The following is a 27,054-nucleotide window of genomic DNA, read 5'->3' as shown; positions in this document are numbered from 1 at the left end:
TTCTTATAGAATCAATTCTCTATTGATTATAATCCAATATATTATAATGATTTTAAAAGTTTAAAAAAATATGACTTGACTACCATCTGCTAGAATTGAAACCAGAGCATTTCGCGCTCCAGGCTTAGTAATTATTTATCTGCCCAGCGTCATTACAGACAGATAATTACGAAAGGTTAAAAATAAGGTGACTTTGAGCTATGAATGTTTAATTTTGAGCATGAGCAAAAGAAACAGCAGGAGTAATGTTTTATTCGACTTATCCTGCCAAGGTCAACTGTTTTGTTTTCGATTTTGACCCCTTAGCAGCAATTTTTGCTGCATACACACTTATATATATTTCTGTGTGCTAGAATGTTTTCATCTTAGATTCTACACACTTATGTACAATCTAGAAACTATGCATAAATAGAATTGATCGTAATAGTGAAGGAGAACCAATCATCTAATAAAACCATAAAAAATAAGTAATTAACACTCCTTTTTCAAAGGAATATGCAAATTAGTTAACCGTCATGTAGTCGCTTGCACATGAGTATATTAGTTTATTTAAGAATTTTTAAGTAGAAAAAAATAGACTTTTAATATCAATGTCAGAGCAAGAAAAAAACTTTATAATAATAATAGCCTATTTTTTTTACTTTTTTTTTATTTAAATATTTGAAAAAAATGTTTTTTTTAAAATAAAATGTAAGAAAAAATCGAGTCGTGTAATTGCTAAAGTTTTTATTATCATAAACAAAAAATTGAAATTTATGTAGTTTGTAAGAAAAAATAGTTTTGAACAAGATTTTACAAAAGTTTTTTTCAAATTTTAAGGAAAAACATTGGTAAACAAATGTTATCGATAATTTCAGAGTATTACAAAATAAAAATCTAATACCAAGTTAAATATGAATTTTTTTTTAATCAGAATAAATTATTCCAAATATTTTAATTAAATAAGCATTTCTTTTTTTATTACAAAGTTAAATGAAATTATTATAGTGTTCCAGACTTTTGTGAAAGTCGGCAAGCATTTATGTTTACATTTGACTAGAGTTTTTAACAACTCACTTTTTTTTTTCTTTCTGATAATTATGCACTTTTAGTAAAAAGTAGGTACAGTATCTTAAGACTTAATTTACTAGTTATCTTTAAAATAGTTTCAGAAAACTGATAATTATCTTTGCAGAGATTTTTAAACTTGATTGATTCAAGCTTGAAATTTGAATAAACTTTTTTTTTAATCGTCATGACATTTTTCACTGCAATTTTTTAAACATGTAAACATATTTTTCTTCTTTTAGAGATTAGCTCTTTCAAACACCTTCAAAATTTAAATATAAAAAGAACAAAAAATTATTAAGCCCCTTTTTATCCATAGTCAGTATTAGATCATGACCATTGTGCATGTACCTATAAAATACTGTCCCTCCTTAAGATTAACTTAAAATTAAAAAAAAAAAAAAGACCTTGTTCTGTGAGGAGGCAAATAAATAGCAAAGATTAAAAAAAAAATTCTAATAATTAAATATTTTTGTAAAAAGATTCGTAAACAAAATTCATTTAATAATTTTTACATTTTAAATATTTTTTTCAATCTGTTCTATTAATAAATTATTTTTTTAATAGAGTATCATTCATGTCAATATAAACTTAGCAAAATTTTAGTCTCAATCGTGACTTTATGATAAGAGTTTTAACTTCATTTTTGTTTTAAATTCATTAAATTCCATTAAAACTATTTTTTTCCGTCTATATAAAAAGAATGCTATTTCGTTTGCTTACAAAAAAATTTATAAATTTTTTATTACTCTTAAGAGTTTACAAATTTTAAACAAATGGTTTTAAGAGATGCATCCTATATTAAAAACCAGCATTGTACCTAACCGTGGTCACTGAAAACCAGGCCTTTGTACTCGTCAGGTGACCTGCTGACATTATAGAATAAGGTATAATGGCCATGGTATTAAGGTGATAGACAGCTATTTCAAAGTATGGTCATTTTCTGCTTCAATTCTGAAATTGCCGGGGGATTTATACAACTGGTCCAAAAGTGACTGTATTTTATTTTCCACAAGATAATCAATTATTTTACATTTGGACATATGCAATTCAAAGGGAGAAAATGCGGTAAAGTTTTTTTTTTTTGTTTGATTTTTTTTAATATTAAAGTGTAATTAATTTTAATTTTAGGTTAAAAATGCACCATTTTAAAATGATTTTTAAATGAGATTTTTTTTTTCTTTTAAACTATAAGGATCTATACAAAAAAATTAATTTTTAGTCAGTTTTAAATTTTTAATTATTTTAATTTTTAAACTTGTTAAACAAATAGTTTTTATATATAAATATTTTTCAGTCTGTTTTATTAATAAATTTTTTCATAGAGTATCATTCATGTCAATAAACTAGCAAACTTTTAACCTCAATCGTGACTTTACGATAAGTGTTTTAACTTCATTTTTGTTTTAAATTCATTAAATTCCATTAAAACTATTTTTTCTGTGTATATAAAAACAATGTTCCAAGTTTATTTCTGTCTGGAAGGTTTTTTTGTTTTTTTCTATCATATTTAAAAAAAATTAATACAAAAGTATTATTCCGAGAAACAAACATATTTCCATAAAAAGTGTCTGTCGTCGTCACGTGTAAACTAAACTGTGTTTGAATATTTATTTCCAAATAGTTTTGCATCAAAATTCATTAATTTATCCAAAAGATTTTTTTATAAGTTTGACTTAAACAGAAATATTTCTGCACTGGGAACTTAGTATTTGTTTTTTTTTTTTTGTTTTTTTACACGGTGGTCACCACTTATCAAGGTCTGGAAGCCACTCAGGGATAAGGGTTATTACTTGTTTGAATTCAAATTGTTTTATTGTTTCTAATTTATCATTCGTTTTAATTTTAAAACTTATTTATTGGTTATTATGTTCCCTGCTTGGAAGCTGCATGCATTCTTTGTTCTACATTTTTGCTATTTCCAGCTCTGATAGCTTCCCTGGCGTACAGAAGCCATTACGACTGGCCACTATCCAACCCTGATCACTAGCTGGCTGCCTCTTATCTGTCCAATGCGACTCCCAGCCTAAATTGACACTCTCTCTCTTCTCTCTCTAAACTGCCTATGTGTGTGTGTATATATATATATATATATATATATATATATATATAAAGCATTTCTTTGTAACTATATCATCACTGCAACATAGCATTCAAGAATCATCACTTGATGTTTGTCGCATAATTTTGTTTACATTAGCTAAATTCTTGTTTGTTCTGACAGAAAATTCCAAAGTTAATATTCCCAACACATATTTTAGCTGACAAAACATCTAGACAGAGCAATCAATAATAATCGTATTAGGTTCCGGTGTTTTCCAAGAAATAAAAAATTTTAAACTTTCGCTAAATCAAAACAAATGGCAAGTGATGCACAGAATTTATATGGAAGCCCAAAATGTCAAAAATTCAATTTTATTTTAAAATTTATAGAGAAATTGAAACATATTTTCTGTATTTTTGAAGATTATAAAAAATGTTAATCAATTTAAGTACTATTTTGTTGTAATAAAAAAGTGCTTATTTAATTAGAATATTTTCTAATATATACAATTAAGATTTTATTTTTATCTCTAAAGATTGATACTTAGCATTAGTTTGAAATTCACAGGGGCATTTTTAACAGTAAGCAACAGTATTATTGGTTAAAAATTCCAAATTCAGTAATATTAAAAAAATATTGATAAAGTCTTATTAATGCTGTTTTTTTTTTTTAATTCTTTAGAATTTGAAATTTTTGTGAAATGCCTACAGCGTCAATTTTATTTTATTATTTACATGGCGCAATGGTTTTTCTTAAACGTGTCGTAACAATAAATTCTTTTTAAATGAAAGTAAAAGTGCATTTTAAACGTGAAAAACGTAAATTAAAATCCCTGTTTACACAATTTAATAATTGAAAACTAAAAGCTAAAACGATTATTTATTAATCAAATATTGGTATGGGCAAAAGTCGTAGAATAAAGATAGGGGAGCATAGTTTTGAAAGCTGATTTATAATTTTTTTTGTAGGTTTCCGACTACATTTTGATTGTATTTGAAAGATTAAAGTCTAAAGTTAATCTCCAAAAGGAAAAAAGTATTTGTACACATGAAAAAAAAAAAAGTTATGAAAATATTTTCATGGCAAGCTAATTCAACTAAATTTTGAAGTTAAATAAATTCATTGTAAAACTCCTTTGAAAGATAAATATTAGTTTTCTTGGTCTATTTCAAAGATAATTAGTAAAGTCTTAAGATATTGAATTAAATTAAAAAAAACAAAAAAAAAAACACCTTGTTTATACAAAAAAATCTCCCAAAAGCGAGAGATTCTCGCTTCGTTCAATCAAAAGAAAACAGTCTTCATCACGTGGATTATACGGAAGGCCAAAATTTCAGACAGTCGAGAGTAGTGTTGGGACGATTCCTAAATTTTTTCCGATTCTGATTCCAGGAAAATGTTGATTAATGATTCCGATACTATTTTTTATTTGACAGTTTCCGTGGAATTGTTGTTTTTGAATATACCATTATATAATCGAAAGTTTTTGTGTAGTGAAAAAATTTGGTACAGTAAAAAAGTGGAAATACAATTAAGGGAATTTTGAAAACGATTTGATTTTTTTTTTTTAAATTTCTTTCATTGAAGATAAGTCAAAACAAATATTTTAACCATGAATTAAACATGCACTATGAAATTAATAATCAATTTCAAGAGTTAAATATATATTATTAAAACAAAGAAAAAGTAAGTCATTAATTCAACAAAAATACAATAACATCAAATTTCAAGGGGAATAACTTGTTTTGTTTTGATATTCATTTTTTTTGTTTTATTTTCTCTTTATTTATCTTCGATAACTGTTTAAAATTAAACTTTTTTTTTTTTTTGCAGCTTCAATCGCTAACTGATTTTTATTCCACTTTCTAGAATATTATTTCTGAATGAAATTTAAAAATAACTAAATTTTTTATTAAATTTTTAGCTTTTTATATTCAATCGTCTCAAATTATTCCTATTTGACTTTTTTAAAAATATTTTTAACAATGTTATTTTTTAAATCTAATTAAATTGGTTTATTTCTATATTTATTTTTATTATATAATTATATACTTATCATCCTTCAATGTTCATTTTTATTTAATATCTTAATTTACCTCTTTATTTCTATATAAAAGAGTAAACTTTTGGTAATTGTTTATTTCTATTGTTAGATAAGTCATTTATTGAACTTTCAAAATTGTGTCTGCCTTAATGCTGTTGGGAAACATTTCCCTAGGCTCACATCACGACTGTGATGCCAGGCATCGGTAAACGTCGACCAAGCCCCTAAAGTCTTTTAGTGACTAGTTAGTTTCCAAAGTTAGGGTTCAAAGGATTTTTTTTTTTTTAAAGTTAAACTATTTTCCTTTTTTAATAAATTTTTCACATTTTGTTTTTGTTGTGCAAAGAAGTTCCAAAAGAAATGTTTAATTGCTTCATTTGCAGAATATTTTAATGAAATGTAAATTTCTAAAAGAAAAAAAATTAAATTCACTTACCGCATTTATTTAACAGATAGAAAAAATGATTTTCTTTTGTAGTTTTCGAAAAACCTTAAGCAGAATCGTCAGTCAGCATATGTACCTCTAACGTTTTTGTTTTGGATACTTCAAAAATGCTGACTGGCTGTCAGTCTTGCGAACTGATACTATGTGATCAGTTTCACTTAAGTTTTAGAAATATTTCCTGAAACCGCCTTCGTTCAGAAAATAGAAAGTACATATATTGTTCTATTAAACCTTTTATTGTTTAAATAATGTGACTTTGCTTGTTTTATTTTTAAAATATATAAAGGTTGACAAGACATTTTTCATTTACTAATAGAAGAGTGTCAGTAAAAAAAAAACTTGCCAAAAGATAAGCGCCCTTTTCTTTTTCTTTTTTAGTTACCAGTTGGAAAAACCACTGATTTTTAACATGATTTACTTGCAATGAGAGCACTGTAAAATCTTTTTTCTCTAAGGGTTAAGTATTCATCAACTTTTTCATGGACTTGATGTAGTTAGGCTGTTTTATACATAAACTTCACTCACAAATGAAAACAATGTTACCTCGCGGCCCCTAAAGTTTGGCAACAGTGCAAACAGATAACTAATCATGGGCCTCGAAGTTTCAAAACAGACACAGCGCCTATGCATGTGACGGAATAAGAAAACTCATTAAGATTAATAAAGATTACCTTTTAAAGTAGTTTATAAAATTCTTGTATATCATGAAAAGTTCTGACGTTTTTATCATAAATTTTTGACAGCATTAATCTCACTTCAAACAAACAGTTCAACTTAAAAATATAAGAGAATCGTAATAAAAGAATCGTAAATCTAAGTTTTTTAACGATGCGATTCCGATTCCACCCAAAATACATGATTCTTATGATTCCGATTAATCGTCCCACCACTAGTCGAAAGGTTGTCTAGAAATTACGTCAGTTAAAGAGAGGTAGGGGGTGCTGTTTCTTTTTTTTCCACAGATGTGCATGCGTAGATTCCTATTGTGAATGTTTGTCTAATTTTTACCATTTTTAAAAATTTAATTAAGTAAAGGGAGGGGTCAAAATGTTTATGTATTTTGAGCATCGGCATTCATTTTGCACATCCCTAATTAAATAGAATATAGTGGATGAGATTGCTTTTCCTTTCTACATTCCTACTTTCTTCACTTTCTTGTCTATCTTCCTTTATTATTTTGCTCTTCTTTAATGGTCCCCATTATTAGTTTTTTTTTTTTTTTTTTTTTTTAAATGATGTTGCCCATCCATACTTCTCCAAATTAATTATTAATAGAAATTATCCTATTTGTTTTTTTTTCCTTAGTGACCCTGATCCTCAATTTTTTAAATTTCTTTACTTTCAAGATTATAAAAATAATTTCTTACACTCATATTTTCATGTTCATGCATACAAGGAAAATATTACATTTGAAATTTTCACACAAATTATTAAAATCATCTGAAATAGTTTTTTGCAAGTCTATTACATTTTTGTGAAAATATTGAATAAACAATGCACAATTCAATAATATCGCCCAAGAAACTAATTTTTCTACAATTTATATTAATTTTATTAATATTGGCTCTAAAGTCTTTTTTGTAATGTTCCTGAAATATTTAAAAAAAAAAAAAAAAAAAAAATTTTTTAATTGTTAACATCGAGGTTTTATTTTCATAAAAAAGCAAAAATAAATCATGAACTTTAGTATTTAAAACTATAACTATGGTAAAGGATTTTGTTTAAACAACATATATTTTCTGTAAGCTTTAAAAAAAAATGGGTTCATTATATTCTGTGGTCATTAATTAATAAATACTGAAGATTTCATTAAAATTTGGTGATTTCCTGAAATTTTGTGAATTTTTAAATGAAGGGATCGGTCATTTATTTTACATATCTAATATTAGACACACACAATTAAAAGTGGGTATTTTTTGTTGGGGAAGTACTGTAGTGAAGTTTAAAAAATATTTTTTGTTTTTAATGTATTTAATTTTTACAATCCATTTTATATTTTTATTTCATATTAAATAAAAGATGAGAAATAAGTTACATCTAACTTTATTATAACATTGGAACAATAAGGAAAAGAAGAAAAGGAACCTTTTTAGGCCATAGCATTTCGAAGCTTGCTTCTAGTCAGAAGAGAAGGACCAGAATTATACAAAATGTAAATATTAGGTATGAACATTAATGCCAGAAAACTGATTGGAGGGACATAGTTTTGAAAGCCAGGTTAACATATTTTTTTATAGGTTTCCAATTACTTTCTGATTGTATTTGAAAGATTAAAGCTTAAACTTAATTTCCAAAAGGAAAAAAAATATATATATTTGTGCATGTGAAAAAAAAGTGATGAAAAATGTTTTCACGGCGACATTTGCAAACTGACAAGTTAAGCTAAATTTTGAAGTTAAATTAATTGTAAAATCCCTTGAAAGATAAATATTAGTTTTCTGAGTCTATTTCAAAGATAATTAGTAAATTCCTAAGATATTGAATTAAATTTGAAAAACACCTTGCTTGTATATAAAAAATGCTTAATTAACCTCTAAAACAGATTTTGGCTTTGTACAAACAAAACAAACTAAGTATGGGTTCTACGGAAGTCCAAAATGTCAGTCAGAAGTGATGTCGGTAAGGATTGCTAGTTTTCCCTTTTTTTCTCCCAGCCATGCATCCGTACAGTTCAATTATGAACGTTTGTATAATTTTTACCATTTTTTAATTTGTTTTTGTGTTTTTGCTTTTAAATTTTTTTTTTTTTTTCAAGATTATATAAAAATTATGTTACTGGAGATTACATATTCATTCAGGCAAGGAAAATATTAGAATCTTATAATAAAAATTACACTAAAAATATAATCTAAAGGAAGGGGGTAAATATTTAGTGCAATTATAATTTTCTGTGTGTGAAAATACTGAATAAACAATGCTTAATTCAATGATAATATCAGTAGTTTGAGAAATTAATTTTTCTTCGAGTTATATTGAATTTGTTAATACGGACTTTAGGGTCTTTTTTGTAATATTCCTGGAAAATTTTTTTTTTTATTGTTATACTTTCTGATACATAAAAAAGAAAAATAAATGCATTTTATATATATATATATATATATATATATATATATGCTATTAAAAACCATAACTTTTAAGTAAAGGCGTTTTTTGTTTAAACAATAATACATTTTCACTAAGATTCAAATAAAAATAATGGGTTCAGTATATTCCATGATCATTATTTGATCAATACTGAAAATTTCATTAAAATTGGTTAATTTTCTGATTTTTTTGTGAATTTTTAAGTAAGTGGAGGGGTCAAAATGTTTATATATTTTGAGCATCGACTATTCATTTTTGCATGTACCTAGTAAACATAAATAAAATCTTATTCAATTAGGTAGAAAGTAACTTATCTTGCCTTTAATAACATTTATTTATTTATTTATATATATATATAAAAAAGTGAACGTGTGTGTGTGTACATTTTCCTATGCAATAACTCTGTCAATTTTTAGTGTACAAACTCGAAATTTGATATACAGGGTACTGAGATTTAGGAAAATCGATGTGATCGGTTTTAGGCCAGAAATTTGACTGTTAAGGGGTTAAAGTTTAACGATTTGACCTTTGAAAACTCTACCAAACTCCTCCAACAATTTTGGGTCTAAACACTTGAAATTTTAAATAGATTCCTTGGACATGGACCTAACTTAATAACTATATGTGAGTTCAAAACAAATGTTAAGGGATCATAATAGGGAACAAAGTTTAAAAAAATTGACCGTTTTTTTTTTTTTTTTTTTTTTCTGTTGCTCAGCATACACCTCCAAACACCCGGGCAACGCAGGGCTGAAATGCTAGTATTTCTATAAAAGTGAACGTGTCTGTCTGTCTACATTTTCCTTCACAATAACTCTGTCAATTTTCAGTCTACAGACTCGAAATTTTATATAAAGGGTACTGAGATTTGGGAAAATCTATGTGATCGGTTTTCGGCCAGCAATTTGGCTGTTAAGGGGTCAAAGTTCAACGATTTTGACCTTTGAGAACTCTACCAAACTCCTCCGACAATTTTGGGTCTAAACACTTGAAATTTTAGATATAGGTTCCTTGGATATGGATCTAACTTAATAACTTGATTTGAGCCAAAAACAAATGTTAAGGGGTCATACTAGGGGTCATACTAGGGGTCAAAATTTAAAAAAAAATGTGACCTCTGCGGTTTCTACCAAATTACTCAGACAATTTCTGGTCTAAACATTCGAAATTTTACATAAAGGGTATTTAGAGATAGGGCAAGCTTTTTCATCGGTTTGGTTCGAAAATATTTAGTTACCAATATATAAATGTATGTATGTATGTCTGCATGACAGAGGCGACGGATTTTCTCAAGATCAGTATCGTTTTGAAATTCGACCTTTCAGACCACAAATATCGAAAAATTGGTTAAAAACATTAATATCTTCACCTTAAATTGGGCACTTTTCTACCGGGCGGGGGAGAGGGGGTCTCTTTTTTCGCCGATATTTTTAAAGTCATCCTCTCTTCGATTGTCTAGCCTAAATTTTAAAAAATGTCACTTCCGGTTTGGCGGTGGTGGATGTAACAGCAGAGACGTCAGGTTTTTTCTCCCGTTCTTTTCCTCCTTTGAGCTATGGGCTCGAGCCTGCCTTCCTACTATATTATATTTATAATTATCTTTCTTTACTTTGAAATAATCCCAGAAAACTAATCTTTCAAGTGATTTTTACAATGAATTTAATTTACTTAAAAATTTAGCTGAATTTGTCAGTTTCCGATGCCACTGTGAAGACATTTTTCATAACTTTTTATCTTTTTTTCACGTGTAAATTTTTTTCCTTTTTAGAGATTAATTTTAGGCGTTAATCTTTCAAACCCAATCAAAAAAAGTAATCGAAACCCACAAAAAAAATTATAACTTGTCTTTCAAAAACTATACCCCCCCTCCCAATCAGTTTTTTCTCGTTAACTTGCGCGCACCTACTAGTTTTAGACCTTGGGGTGTTTTTCTATTTGCATCAAGTGGTTTCTTGCTTGGCGATTTCAATAATAAAAAAAAATAAACACATCAAGTGTGTTCAAATGCGGGAAAAAGTTTCCTCCAAGTTTTTCAGAGGACATATATTCGTGAAACTGTTTAACTGAAACACCGTGTACGAATATTTTTGTTTCTTCGAATAGGAGAGTTCTGCTGTAAAATAAATAAATAAATTCATTGCTTTCACGGATTCAAATCAAATAAGAGCTGAATAAATTGTATTAAAAATTAAATAATAATTCAACTGCAGTTTATTATTCGATGGAGATGCATCATATATCCCGGAATTGTTTGATCTAAATCTAAAGGACATAGCTTAACCGTGTGACATCGAAATTAAGTCGAACAGTTTTAAATGAAAAAAAAAAATTTTTTTTTTTTTTTTTCGAGAGAGAGAATCTTCGATAAATCCCGTAGTTTTCTGGAAACTGGAATGTAGTAAATGTTGAAATCAAGTATAACAAATTCCATAAGCAATCGAAAATATGGATCGGTCCAAAAAAGAAATAGCCTATGAGACGGTCCCGTCGCAACGAGGACGCGACATGTTGGTTATCCGTGGTTACTTAATGTGCAAGAATAAATCAATGAACAAGACTTATTATTGGGTTTGTCGGAATGGTAAATCGCGGTCATGCAAAGGCCGAGCCATAACGAGACTTGCGGATACTGCACACGTCTTGATTAAATGTTCCAACCACAATCATCTTCCAAATGCGCACGATGCGACCAAAGTTTCTAAAACGATAGAGAAATCACGGACAAAAAATACAAACAATTTACCCGCGCAGTTTATTCCATCTTGTATTACATCCATTCCTTCGGAATTGTCGCCGTCTATGCCTTCAAACGTTGACGTTCGTCAAGAAATAAACAGAATTCAACAATTTCAGCGAGAATCCGAGAGAACAATTCTTAAGAAAGAGGTAATATTGAAAAAAAAAAAAAAAAAAAATCGTTTGGGTCGAATTATATTTTATTGAATTCTTATTTTAGTCACCTAAAGGGTGCTTAAGATAGTCGACAAATGGATTAAAAAAAAAATGTGGGTTTAAGCAAAAACAGCAGTTACTTGACATGTTGAAAATAGTAATATATTCCAAAATTACGAAAATTCATAAAGTAGAAAATTATTTATAGCTAAAAGTAATTTTTGCAGAAAATGTGAGAATTTCATTTCCCTACATTGAAGATTGCGAATACAAGGGGCATTTATCTTCCTTTTCGCTACTTGATTAGCCGACGTTTTGTTTTAGACTATACCCCTCCTTTTTTTTCTTTTTTTTTTTTTTTTTGTTAAGTAGCATTCTTGCTTCGCTCCGAAGTAATTTTAGAATTTTTAGTAGGAATCCGTTTTGCAGTTTTACGTAAAATTACCCACTTGTCTTTTCTAGACTGTTGTAGCGTTTTAAGGCAGTTCAGTGTACACTCTTTTATTGGGGGGGGGGGCTACTTTGGTGCTTGTGAAGATGGTGGTGAACAGATCTATTTTTGTTAAATGTGTGGTTTAAGCAAAAACAACTACTTATTTGTCTCGAAAATATTAATATATCCAAAAATTACGAAAATTCCTCAAGTAGTACAACAAACTGCTATTGTGTTTTTAGTAAAAAGAAAAAAAGTATTGCTCTTGGCTAAAACAAAACGTCGACCTGTTGCGAAAAGGGAAACTAATGTCCCCTGTATTCGCAATCTTCAAGGTGTTCAGATCTTGGGAAAATGCATTTCTCAATTTTTCGTAAAAATTTAAACTAATAAATATTTTTCTATCCGATGAATTTTTGTAATCTTTGGATTCATTACTATTTTCTGTATGACAATTAAGTACTGTTGTTTTTGCTTAAACCCACATAAAAAAAAAAAATCGACCTATCGACTCTATTTTAACAAGCACCTCTGCTTTTTTTTTTTTTTTTTTTTTAACCGATTTTTATGACGTTAGGGTTAGTGGTAAAAATTAAAATTGAATACGTTTCCAAAAGCTAAAATGATTTGATAATTTGATCATATTACATAAAATTTACATATAAAACTGATCTTCCATTCCAAATTAATCGTCAATACAAAGTAGAATCTCATTTTGGGAGTTAAGGTTTATGCCAAATTTCAATTAGCGATCGTAATGTTTGTTTGCTGTTTATTTTTGTTTTAATTTAAGCGATGTGTTGGCACATGTGTTCATCGATTTATCGTTTCATGTTGACCGGTGTCTTATTAAAATATGTCCCATAATACAGTATACGGCCCCCTCTTTTTTCAAGAGATTTTAAAGGAGAAAGGGGAGGCAATCGCAAGTTTAAACATAAAATTATAATTGTTCGACAAAGAAAGTGCAGACAATCAAAAAGTGAGTTCCATAAATAAATTTATTACAAAAAAATTTTTGACATTTTTTTTACGACCTGCTCCAGCATAGTATAAACACCCCCAACACCCCATGTTAAGAACGGCTTTCGGAATAAACACCCGTAACCTCCCCATGTTGAGAACTGCTTTCGAGGTTGGGAAGTGTTTATTCCAAAAGCCGTTCTTAACATGGGGAAGTTGGGGTGTTTATAATACGCTGGGGCACGTCGTCAAAATTACCACATTTTTTTTTTTTTTTTTTTTTTTTTCAACGAACAATTAAAAATATATTTAATTAAATATAACATTACTTCATAACAAACAATTGAAGTAAGTATTTATTTACTTATAAATTTGTACTTCTAGACTACACGAATCAAGCTAAACTGGCTTTTGCCGAACTAAACATAAAACTGAGTTTAGGGTTAAAAAAAAAAACCGGTGAATTTTTACTTTCTTTCCATCTCAACACTCGCCTTTAAAATGACGACTGTATGGTTTTAGAGTATGCTGAAAACGTATATCACATTTAAATTTTGTGCAGACAAGTAGTTTTATGGATATTAAGATTTTTATTGTGTCAGTGGCGTTTGCCATTCTTTACATGGGAGGAGGGGGTGTTTTGTAACACGCCGAAACATGACCACCAATAAAAACATTCGAATAATAAATGTCTATATCCATAAAACTACTTGTCTGCACAAAATTTAAATGTGATATTCATTTTCAGCATACCCCAAAACTGGTTATAAGTATAAAAGTCGTCAATTTAAAGGTGAGTATTCAGGTGGAAAGAAAGTTTAAAAATACAAAAAGAAAATGCTTGTGTGTAAAAGTATTTTTAACTTGATTTATTTTATAAAACTGTGAAATGTGTAATTTCGATCTGTGCGACCTCTGCATCGCTACATATGCCCCAAAATTTACCCATGCTTGTTATTAACAATTGTTTGATTTTTTTCAGGAACATTATGAAAAAATGTATACTATAATCAGTGTTAATAATACTGTTAAAACTTTTAGAAAATTTTTTCTCAAATTAACGATGTTATCATCGAATTAAGCATTATTTATTGAATAGCCCCCCCCCCAAATAAGTAAATGATAAATAATTGCAAAAGATATTTCATAGGTAACATTTTTAGCGTAAATTTTACATGTAATATTTCAATATTTTCCTTGTACGCATGTAAACATCAGCATAAGAAACTTTTTCTATAATCTTGCAAAACAAAAAACAATGTAAAGATTGCTTTATTCTACAATGATTTAGCCATCACTAACCGATAGTTGTTTTTTTTTTTTTTTTTTTTTTTTAGAATATTGGTTTAAATTCTATAGAAGCACAAACTTTAAATAGTACGTTTCATATAGTTATTTATAACTCTTTTAAGGTAATATCTGTTTGCACTGATTAATATACGAAAAAGTGTAGCTTTGAAAACCTCTTCACGAGGGCACAGTTAGGCACAATCTAATTTTTAGTCTGAGTAAAATCCAGTCTTCAATCCTAAATAAAATGCACTCTTGATTGGGAGAGGGGGTTGCCTCAGTCTAGAATGATTTGTAAATCACAAACCGCTATTTTTTTTTTATGTTGTCTGTTTAAATTCTGTAGAAGCACAAAATTCAAATAGTACGCTTCATATAGCTATTTATAAGTCTTCTGACATAATATCAATTTTTACTGCTTAAAATATGGAAAAGGTGTAGCTTTGAAAACCTCTCCATGAGGGCACAATTAGACACAATCTCATTTTTAACATTAGCAAAATCTAGCCCTCCACCCAAAATTAAATGCACTCTTCATTGGGGAAAAACTTAAAATCGCCTCAGTCAGAAACAGCTCTTCATCACTAACCAAGTATTAAACACATAAGTTTTTATGGCAAAATATACAATAATTAAATATTCTTGATTACAATAAAAATTAAAAGCTGCTGCACTCTAGAAGAATTTCTCCATCACTAACCAAGGACCAGATAGATGCAACACTTAAGTAATCGACCTAAACCAGCATTATTCGCCAGTAACAAGTGCTAACAATCACAGTCAGTAGCTTCTGTTGTCACTACAGGACAATGCCCAACAGTGGAAGCCAGATTATTTCATTTTGGCCACGACCGCCAGTGCCTACTATTTTCCAGTGCTGGCAATGGCCTCCACTAACAACCCTAGTTTACTTCGTTTTCAGCAGCAGGAAGTCTTTACTGTATCTGTTCTTAATTTGTCATACTTCCACTAGGCAACGCTAATACACAGGAGCTGCTAGTATTCTAATATTTTTGCATATTCTTATAGCAAATCATCCTATATCTTTTTTAGGCAAAAAATTAGTTTGATTCAAAAAGCTTCTTTTTTTTTTTTTTTTTTTTTTTTTTTTAAATATTTACATTTTATTTGCGTTCTCAGCAAAAATTATATCAAGGATTTTGAAAAAATATAATTTAAAATTCTATTAAAAATTATAGAAAATGTCTTCTATTATTCAGCTTTTAATATGATAAAATTCAGGTATTTATCTTTCTGGGAAAATAAAGTTGTTCAGAATAATGGATTTAAATAGATTTTAATTTAAAAAAAAATAAATAAATAAAAAAAACTGAGTTTTTTCTTGGTCTATTGGCTGTTACTGTTAATAAATATAAATAAGAATATTCATAACTTTTTTTCCAACTACTTTATAACATTAATAAAAAAAATGTAAAATGTGATGATATTGTAATTTTTAGTAAACAAAACATTTTTTTCCAATTTAATGTAACAAATTTGTATAACAAATAACAAGAAAATATGAGCTTACCCATTACAAAAAAAAAGGAAAATATTACGATAATTATAGACGAATTGTAAGAAAAATAAATTAAATAGTAATTTATTTTGTAGTGTTAAAGCTAATACTTTTTTTTATTAATTGTACAAAACTTAAACATTAAATAAAGTAGTTGAAAAAATAGTCACATCTTTCTTTTCTTACAATTCCTTGAATGTTTTGTTTTTAATAAAATTTATATTGTCACATTTTAGATTGTTACGTTAAAGTTTTAGCTTGCAAATTTCTTGTATGAAAAAATAAAACAAAAAAACAAATCAAGGACTCTCTTAGTAAAATAGTTAAGAGCAATCTCTAACAATTATGCTCCCAAATCAAAAATGGCGGAAATGGATACAGTTGATGCAAATACAGAACAGAAGCCACCAAACAGAAAACGAAACACTGAACCACACCATTTAAAAGAAAAAACTACCCCAGTTTTAACACTTCTTGTTTTGTTTTGTTTTTTTTTTTGTTACATAGGAGTCGCCACTTATCAAAGCCCAGAGTCTACTCGAGGATAAGGGTTAAAGAGTGTACATTAGTCAATGGGACAATAATATAGTAATCATTAGTAGTGGAAAGTTGGTAAAGGTAAACGGCTCATTTTATGTTGGACGACCATATAGTAGTCAGCTGGGAAAGCAGGTAAACGGAAGAGAGTTCTTGTGTTAATATATAGGTATGATATTAATTTCATCACCTATAACAAAAAATACAAGTAAAAACTAAAAAAATGAAAAAAATTCACCATAATTTTTACTCTATATTGAAGAGAATCAAGGTTTAAATCGCATATAAACATTCTTTTATTTTAAAACCAAAAACTTTAAAAATGAGTAAAATACAATGGCAAAAGCAAATTTCGATATATATGAAAAAACAGGCCACATTAAAGATTAAAAATAAGAGAGGGGGGCTTAGTACAATAATACATTATATCTTAAAGTTTTTTGTTCTATTATTAGTTAAGTGAAACAGTAAAAGTCTTACCTTTGGCTGGAAATATCATGAAAAAGACATATATAGATGTGTATTCCAGAAAAAATGTCATGTTTGAGCAGATAACAGCTAAAACATTTAGTTTCTTGTTGATATGGAGACTATTGACAAAATTTCCTTTATTATTAATTTATTCAAAAACAGCATGGATATTTTTTTATTTTTTATTTTTTAATTATTAACAATGATTGTCTGTTTATTTACAAGTTTTAAGAGGCAATCTTCCACAATTTTTTCACAAACTCTGATAAATTCAATCATTAAAAAAATAAATTATTTTGGAAATCTTGAAAATTTGCAGGCAAAAATTATCAAATGTAATTAAGGAATAATAGTAAAAAATTTCTTAAAACTGAAATAATTTTCATATATTTTCCAAATTTCTATTTTTTGAGAAATCGTATAAATAGGCAACGCTTAAAACTCAAAGTGAAAAATATTTTATTTCATTTTAATTTGTAAAAAAGAAAAATTATGAAAGTAATCCTCTCACCCTCAAAAACTCTGAAAAGATCTTGGTGGGGAGGGGGACATAATATGAAATTTTTTAAATATTATTTGTTTATATATAGTTAAGAGTTTTTAAAATGAGTCTTTAAAAAAAAAAATTAGCAAAATTGATCAATTTGATTTTTGAGAGAATTTTAAAAATCACATTAATTTTAATTTTCATGTCAAAATGTGTAGCAATGACATTGAGTTGCATTTTTCACATTTTTAGCTTTTTGGGGGATTTTTTAAATATTCACTAGTTTTACAGAGACTTAAAAAAAAAAAAGATTTGTTTTTATAATCTTTCTTGAGAATACAGCAAAAATTATGATGAATCAATTTTATTTTAAGCATTTACTGTTATTTGTTATGAAGGTCGAAAATTCTGCCTATATTAGTGTCATACTTAGTTAATATATTATTTCAAAAGACTTCATTTTTAGAAATTTAAAAAATAATTTTTTTTTGTTTTGTGTGCAAAAGTAGGTGTTTTGTTTCAAGAAATTGTTTTTATTTTGACGCTTGTTATGAAAATAAAATATAACTTTATTTTTTATACTTTTATATAAAGTTTTTTAGTTTTAACAAAAATGTTTATTTTTTATTTTTACATTTCTTTAAATCTTTAGCAATTGTGTCATCATGAAACAAAAAAAAATAAAGAAAATTCGATTTTTTTTTTATAAATGGAGTCTTTTTGAAATAATATATTAAATATATTAATACAAGAAATGTTAAAACTGGGATAGTTTTTTTTTTTTTTTAAATGGTGTGGTTTTGTATGGTTTTGTGTTTCGTTTCATGCTTGGTGTCTTCTATTCCGTATTTGCATCAACTGTATCCATTTCGGCCATCTTTGTTTTGGGAGCACAATTGTTAGAGATTGCCTACCTACATCCATTACAACAATCAGTTAATCTACCAAATTGCCCCCACCCCCCTTTTTTTAGTGGTTTCGTTAAGAGATTTGTTCATTTGTTTTAAAATGAGAGTTTGAATAAAACAATAAAAATGTTACAAAAGAAAAGGAAGTTGTGAATACTTTTTATTTTTTATGGTTTCATTAAGGGATTTATTTAATCCGATTATTTTTTTTTTTTATCGGTTTCAAAAAAAAAAGTTTTAAAAAAAGTTGTCTTTTTTGTCTTTAATTAAAAAACAAAGAATTAAGTCAACATTGAAGCAAGACGCAAAAACTATTAAAGCATATTTTGTTTGACGTTTCTGTAGGTCGCCTTTTGCATTTCGCCAAGTCACGTGACACCTTGTCAACCATGTTTTTGTTTTTGAACAGGACCTACAATTGCCAAGATTAAAAATAAATAACATTATTTTATTTATTTTTTTATATTTTTAAATAAAATCTGATTGTATCTTAATCTCATCACATGTCTCAATCTGCTCGAGAAATGGGTCATTTTTGTTGTGCAGAAGAAGCGTAGAAGACATCTCAAAACAACGATTATTTTGATTATCATTTGATTTATGTGGCACTCATTTATCCAACTTTTTTGATTTCCCTTTTTGCTTTAAATGGCAAACGACTGAGTGGTCTACCTCGAGTTTATTAGAAATCTTTTGAAATTTCACATTTTATTTTAGTTGATATATAATTCAACTTTTTTTAAATAAGTGTAAAACAAATTAACAAAATTGATTAATTTGATTTTTGAGAGAATTTTAAAATCGTGTTTTCATTGCTTGCATCAAAATAACATTGGGTTCCATTTTTAGCTTTTTAGAGAATATTTTTTAAAATTCATTGGTTTTATGAAGAGTGTGTGTGTGGTGTATATATACAGTGCCGGCAAAAAGAAAGTCTGCACTTATAGTTTTTTCAAAAACTGCAAATTTAAGCTAAATTTAATGTAACTGTTTAAACAACCTATACCTCATTTGATTTGCCTTTTTATTCCTCTATAATTTTACCTGTTCATATTTGACTTTTAATTAAAATATCCTAATGTTCACATCAATTTTAAAAAATAACTTCAAATTGAGGAGGCAAAAAGAAAGTCCACAGCAACAAATTCGCTTAAATTATCGTCCCTAAATCAGTTTAAAATATTCACCAACAAGCAACAAAGCATCTCTAATTGTAATTGTTGTTGTTCCAGGTTCTACAACGTAACAGTTAGTCCATATGCCACGGCTTTCTCTTAGTGATTGTCAGAAGCTGATTAATCTCCACCTTTCTAGTTTATCAAATCAAGTAGTCGGCCGCAGATTGAAATGTGATGAGAAAACGGTACGAAAGACTGTGCAAAACCACTAAAACACCGGCAGTGTTCGTGATGCCTCTAAATCTGGTCGTACTCTAACAGGGAAGACAATGCTATCAAGATCCGCAGCCTAAGAAACAGATTTATAATGGCTCCCCAAATCCAACAACAGTGTAATCTTGTTTAAAAGTGGTCTCTTTCTACTGTCAAAAACAGATTAAAGGAATTTAGTTTGTGATGATATGTCGGCAATGATTTCTCTAAAGAACAGAAAGCGCTGTCTGGACTTCATCAGATGCAATGAAGATCATGACTCTTTCTATTGGTCAAAAGTGCTTTTTAGTGACGAAAGCAAGTTCAATAGGTTAGGCAGTGATGGTAGGCAGCATGCCCATCGAAGGAAAGACAAATTTAATCCTAGGTGCTCAGTTTCAACACTGCAAGGTGGTGGAGGTTAACTTTTGGTGTGGGACATTATTAGTGCCAATGGTCCAGGGCCTATAGTTCGCTTGCAAGGTCAAATTAATTCTACTAAGTACATTTATATGTTGACTGAACATTTTCTTCTCTACTTTGGTCGGAATTTGGATGATAATCCCATCTTCATGCAGGATAATGCTCCCATTCACACAGCTGGCAATGTCAAGAGGTTCCTGGAAGAGCATGATATTCCGTGTTCGGATTGGCCTGCACAATCTCCAGACCTCAAACCTATCGAAAACGTATGGCATTACATCAAGCAACAGCTACGCAATGATAAAATTTCAAATTTGGAAGAACTTTGGACAAAAATTAAAGAAAAGTAAGATGCCCTTTTCCTGGAGTATTGTTGCAGTCTAATTCAAGGAATTTCCAAAAGATTGCAGGCTGTCAAATTGCAGAAGGGCTATGCTACTAAATATTAACTAGTTCATTGTGTTCCTGTTGTATTTGTGTTTCATTAATATCATAAAGTTACATTTAAATAACAATTTTCCATTGTGCGGACTTTATTTTTGCCTCCTCAATTTGAAGTTATTTTTTTTAATTAACGTGAACACTAGAATATTTCAATTAAAAGTCAAATATGAACAGGTAATATTATAGAAGAATAAAAGGCCAATCAAATGTGGTATAGTTTGTTTAAACAGTTACATTAAATTTAGCTTAAATTTGAATTTTTTTTTTTTTAAATTACAAGTGCGGACTTTCTTTTTGCCGCCTGTATATATATCTTGAGAATACAGCAAAAATTACGATGAATTAATTTTATTTTCTTCAACAGCAGAACACAGGATTCTTTCTCCGAATCAACGCTAAGCCATTTTTTTTTTTTTTTTTTAATTTCTGAAATTTGTTTTCATATCGCAAACAATTGCACATTGCAATTACTTTTTCTTATTTCAGCTTTGACTTAAATTCTAATCATTTTAATTATATTCATTTTGTAGTCCTTTTAAAAATCATTTCCTTGTTAAACGTGCTCTTAAAACTAGCCAGTCCTGTTCTCCTTTTCTTATATCTACAATTACAAACCGGCAACCATAAAAACTGGAAAAGTTCCAAATTGAATTTTGCACCGTATCTTAACTTAATAATGTATACTACAGAAGGCAGTATTTAAACTTAATACTTAACCCAGTATTTGAATTTTAATATTGTACTAATATTGTTCATTATCTAAATTAGTAGAAAACGATGCGTTTGCTCCAATTGATAAAATAATCCATTATCGTATTTAATAAAGGTAAATTTACCCTTGAAAATTTAGAACCGGAAACATTCTAACTTTTGAGATAGATGAAGATAGAGACAGAAAGCGGTAAAGGGAAGGTAGGAGTTGAAAAAAGAAAAAAAAATGAACAAGAATACAGAAACGAGGATTTATTTTTTTCTTATGATAGAAGGTAGAACTTTAATATTCACAATTCATATATTCTCGGATCTACTAAAATATGGCCATCTTGCTATCCATGTCAAATCCTGGATCTTCGCTAGCTTATATCTTACTTTCAGTTATGCATGTACCAAAATGTCCTTTAATCTTAGTTATATCGCTTAGAAGACCAAATCAGCTAGGCGCAGTCACAATATCAGTGACTTGCTTGAGATGCTTTGTGCCTGGCCTTAATTCTTGACTATAATAACAAACCATGACTTGCCATGTACTAATTGCTTCTCCCATAACTAAACAAATACCGCTGCTAGCTTGCTATGTATATCCGATTATATTCAATAGACAAATTACCTCCAAGACGACTGCTTTTAATTTATTTTATTGCGGACTATTATACTCCTCTTTTTTTAGTTGTTGTTGTTTGAAACCACTATCTTCAGACAATGCTCACCTGGAACCGTAGGGATTCAACGTCTTTATCCACTACGCCACAGGCCCCAAAGGTCGATCAAGATTGGATTTCTTGGTCTTATGAATCCATGTTTATTTATTTTCTGATCCTCCATGGTTAAGTCCGTACCAAATTGTATATATATTAATCTAATTGGAATTCATTACTGAGATGAGTATTATTTATTGATTTAATTTATTGCGAATTATTATCCTCATCTTTTTAGTTGTTGTTTCACAACGTTTCGGCCAACTATTCCTCTGGCCTTCGTCAAGTGGTAACCGAGACGGGATAGGAACTTTGAATCTCCTAACTGCATTCTCAGCAATTACTGCCTTACCATAGTTGTTGTAGTCTCATCACGTTTTTGGCCAAGTAAGCTTCTGGCCGGCTTTGGGTAGGATTGAAACCGCTACCTTCTGACAACGGTTCCAGGTGAGCATTGTATTGGATTTAAAGTGATCAATATTAAATAGCAACTCTTTATCTTTTGCCCATAGATAGGAGATAATATTACAATAATCAATACAGAAAAAAAACCCTGAACCGATAGTCCTTGTTATGCAACATACCATTTCCAGGTTTTAAACAAAGGCGATGTTATCTTCCTTCATTAACAGTCAGAACATAAGATATTCGTATCTACTGAAAACATGCCATATATCTATTTATACTTTTCAGAATGCACCATAGCTTATGCTTTATTTTCCAATTATACGTTTACTGTATTGTACTCTAAATCATAAATATGTTACTTGTATCTATATTGAATATACATCTTATCCTCCTGTAGTTTTAAATATTCAGAGTTTGGGCACCAAATTTTAATTCTTAATACCAAGTTAATCCTACTTAAACATGATCCTAAACTAATGTATGAACTATATCTTAACCATATATTAACTCCTCTCACTCAAACTATCCTGTTGCAAATTTAGTTGTTTCCACTGCATGAATTCTTACTTATCCCCTCTTCCAGTAACAATGAAATGGAAAACATAGTAATGTCCTTTTAATCATCTTGAGGAATATAACTTTGCAGTAGATATGACCTCTACAAACTAACCCATTTACATTAACTACCAATGCGGGGTCACAGAACTGCCTGGTTTAGGACCCAGGCGCAGGGCAAACCTTCTTGGTGCTGATGGACCCGTAGATCTTCCCAGGTCATCCATCTAGGAGAAGGAAAATTCTGAAGCTAAACCTGGACGACAATCTTCCTAGAGCTGGTAACTCAAAAACTCACCAGTTTGCAAACCTTAACTGCTTAAGGAGTAGTTAGGCTCTGTCGCCCAACTTTCATGCTCCTTCTTTGCTTATTAGCCAGGCGCAGAGGTGCTATCACAGGGACTCGACAGAAAGACTCAGTGGTCGACCTTGTTTTCTGACTAGGGCAATGAATGCTGTTTTCCCCGCTCCCCCCCCCCCCACATCTCATCACCATAAACTGGGCACTGGGGGTGCTTAAGTGCCATATATGCCAGTGCAATTGGATTGAGTTGACTTTTATCTGATGGGTTGAGAGTACCAGATTGACAGTTCCTAGCTTCTGTTTCTGACTGATAACTCTTTGGTAGCGCTTAGAGTGGCTGCTTCATCAACAGTTGTATAATATCAAGATGATTGTAGTGCCATGTTGCGCATGGAAAGGGACCCTGCACTCATTTCTGGTGGGTTTTCCTGAGGCGACAATCCTGTAGGTGAAGAGAGCTGATGGTCTACTTGTGTTGCATGCCTGGTATTCTGCACAACCACTTGTCCAGCACCGCTCACCCTAACTGAAATTTTAAAAATAAAATAAAATGACAGTTCAAGCAAAAATTACGATTAAACCAGGCTCAAACAAAACCAACTTGCCTTCTCCCTTGAGGCTTGCATTTATAAATATCCGCAGGCTTAGAACTAATTTAGATGATATTAAATCATTTCTCCTAGTAAATACTCCAGATATCTTAGGACTAAGTGAAACTAACCTACACTCCTCCATTCCCTCTAACCACTTTAACATATCTGGTTATCTCCCACTTTGTCATAAGGACTCAGACAAACATATGCACGGACTTGGAGTCTATATTCAAAAACCAGGCCTTTATATGCTTCAGACTTAACATGCAACATAACATTATCTGCTTATATTTTCTCTACCGCTCTTCCTCGACCCAGAACTGTACCATAATAAACAAAGTCTATAGATACAGCACTCTCCCTCAATACTAGTGCACAAATACATGTATTTGGTGATTTCAATGTCCACCACAGTAATTGGCTTGGATTCTCTAGTTACACAGATGCAGCGTGTAGCACAACACATAGCTTCTCTATATCTCATTCCCTATCACAGATGGTTACATTTCCAGCACATTTTCCAGACCAGCAAGAACAACATGCCTCACTTCTAGATCTATTTTTGACCACAGTTCCCGATGATTGTGTAACAAATGCTCACAGCCCACTCGGGAATGTTGATCATGCTGTGATAATGGTAGAAATCGCCTTAAATTCTCAACTCCAAACTGAGGAGCCACTGCTCAAAATAACAAGGTATTATAAAAAGGTTGACGGGGAAGCCATCAGGGATCTCAGATGCCCCATGGGAAAATATATTTTCTCTTCTCGCTGAACAGTGCATAAATGAGACCACTGAATGGTTCAAAACTGCAATTGAAGCACATGTTCCCATGCGGAAATTCTATAGTAAGCCTCACTCTCCCCAATGGCTTATTTTTACTTGTGCAGCTGTCTTTGCTCAAAGGCAGCATGTGTACTGCAGATTTAACCAACATAAGTCCAGTTCAAACAGACAGAAGTTTTTAGAAGCTAGAAATAATTGTAAGGGAGAATATACTGAAACCACCAGAAAATGCATCGAAGCACAGAAATTAGGAAACCGTGATTTTTGGAAAATCTACAACAGTGTAGTAAATAATGGGCAGTCAACAATTCTCCCACTTTCAATCATGAGGTTGTTTGCACAGCAACTGAGAAGGCTAACATGCTTGCCAGTTGGTTTGCCTCAAACTTCATATTGGATCCAGCAAACCACTCCCTCCCTGACATTCCTTTTCAGACAAACGCCACACTAGATGATCTGAAAATCACCCCTTCTCAGGTGGATGGTATCATAAAAACCTAGACACCTCGAAAGTATGTGGACCCAATCTCATCTTGGCTGTACTAAAGGGTGATCAAAAAAAAAACAAAAGCTAAATGGAGGCCATCTAGAACATATGCTGTAGAAAGGGGAAAAAAAGGCCAAAGACCCTAGTGTTTTGATGTGATGTTTTGAATATAATAAACTAGTTATGACCAAAGTTTCATTTCATTCGGACAAAACACTAAAAAACGGGGCCTAATTAGAGTTGGGGCTTGTTTTTTTGGGTTACCCTGTATTAAAAAAATGCTCCGCTGATGTTGTTCCAGTTCTCTCCAAACTTTACAACAAATACCTTAACGAATCTTGCTTTCCTGACTGCTGGAAAACTGCTTCTGTGGTACTAGTTTTCAAGAATTCTGGCAAAAGAACTGACCCATTAAATTATCGCCCCCAGTCCATTACCTTACAGCTGCTAAACTTCTGACCGACCATCAATATGAATTTAGGCGAGCCCGTTCCAAAGCAGGTATCCTAACTAATCTCTGAACGTATATACTATTCACTGGACAAAGCAGGGGAGGGTATGGCACGACGGTCTTCTCAGGAAAATCAGATCATATGGTGTCACTGGAAGAATACATAACTTAATTAAATCCTTAAGTAAGAGAAGAATCTAGGTTGTCCTCGACGATCATACATCTAAACAATATGATATAAATGCGGGAGTACCTCAGGCGTCTATCCTTGGACCTTTATTATTCCTAATATTCATAATGACATAGGAAGACCTCCAATCTGTAGTGGAATGGGAACAAAAATTAATGGTCACGTTCAATACTACCAAGACTAAGCCTGTTTCCTTCAATAATTGCAAGAAACCTTCTCTACCACCAATAACAATGGCCAAAAACACAATATCTTAAAGTACTTCTTTTAAACTCCTAGACCTAACATTCACAGAGAACATGAGTTGGAACAGACACATTAAGAGCATTGCCAAGGCTGCTGCAAAGAAGGTGGGCTCTCTATCATGCTAGAAAGCTACTTATGCCTAAAATTATCCTGTACCTCTTTAGGGCCACCATGTACTCATGTATGGAGTACTGTTGTCACATTTGGGCTAGTGCGTCTGCTACTAGTCTCTCATTCTTGGACAGGATTCAAAAGAGTCGCTAATTTGATAGATCCTAAACTATCATCTAAGCTTCAGCCTCTGTCCCATCAACGAAATGTTGCATCCCTCTGCTTGTTCTAAAAGTATTTTAATGGTGAATGCTCTGACGAACTACAAGCACTTGTACCCCCTCGATATAAATAACCCTGAAAAACCCCGGCAAACAGCTAAATCCCACTCCTACACAGTAGAGATCCCTAGGTGTAAGAAAGCCTTCTACTCTAATAGTTTCTTCCCCAGACTTTGGAACTCTCTTCCGGGATTCTGCTTTCCCAACTGTACTTACCTGCAGAAGTTGAAATGTAATGTGAACAGACATCTTGCTGCTCATCTCCCTTAATATCCCTACAACTTATGTCCCCGATAGTAGCCCCCTACGTCAAAGTGGCACTGTTCCTTGTTTACGGTGAAAATTGAATAAAACATTTTTTTTTACAAGTTTTTACTGTTATTTGCCATGAAGGTCTAAAATTCCGCCTATGTCATACCTAATTTAATGGTATATTGACAACATTGGGCTTACGAAAAGAAAATTATTTTTAAAAAAAATTTTTAATTGTGTTTTTCGTAAAAATAATGAAAAATATATATTTTTTAATGCTAATCTGAAAGATAATACATTAAATGAATCTCATAATTCAAAACACAAAAGGTAAACACGTTAAAAATTCAGACCTTTTGTAGGCCTGCTGTCCCCCCCCCCACATTCTTCCTCATACTCCCGTCTTTACAGAAGTATATGTGCAGGTGGGGCTTTTTATTTTAAGGGTAAGAGTGAACAAAAATGAAGAGGGGGGGGGTATGTATGCAAAAGTGATCTATGTGGAAAAAATTACACCTTTTATAAAGTTTTACTTAAATTACATGCTTTTTGGTAGATTTTGAGACTTCGTCAAAATAAACCTTATAAACCAGTAAACCACCTCGATTTTTTCTGTCGCTATCTGTTACTAAA

At 30.5% G+C, this 27,054-nt stretch overlaps 1 protein-coding gene and 1 long non-coding RNA gene across 11 annotated transcripts in view; one reads left to right on the top strand and one right to left on the bottom strand.

Moving 5' to 3' along the window:
- The window catches only part of LOC145239758 (uncharacterized), a 340,227-nt gene that overhangs the window by 156,170 nt on the left and 157,003 nt on the right, over nt 1-27,054 (top strand). The window contains exon 1 of one of the 10 annotated variants that reach the window (XM_080103172.1): nt 10,795-11,550. The exons of the other annotated variants lie outside the window; for them this stretch is intronic. Within the exon in view, the coding sequence (XP_079959298.1) occupies nt 11,110-11,550 (441 nt within the window). The 5' untranslated portion in view covers nt 10,795-11,109. Of the gene's footprint in view, nt 1-10,794; nt 11,551-27,054 lie in introns of those variants that run through there. 10 annotated transcript variants of the gene reach the window in all.
- LOC145239759 (uncharacterized) overlaps nt 1-27,054 on the bottom strand; it is a 111,572-nt gene that overhangs the window by 56,637 nt on the left and 27,881 nt on the right. The gene's annotated exons all lie outside the window — the stretch shown is intronic.

This window comes from Euprymna scolopes, chromosome 19 (genome assembly GCF_053919585.1).
Source record: "Euprymna scolopes isolate OS-2025 chromosome 19, ASM5391958v1, whole genome shotgun sequence".
NCBI classification, from domain to species: Eukaryota; Metazoa; Mollusca; class Cephalopoda; order Sepiida; family Sepiolidae; genus Euprymna; species Euprymna scolopes.
The sequence above is the reverse complement of the archived record's forward strand: the minus strand, read 5'-3'. Positions and strand labels throughout refer to the sequence as shown.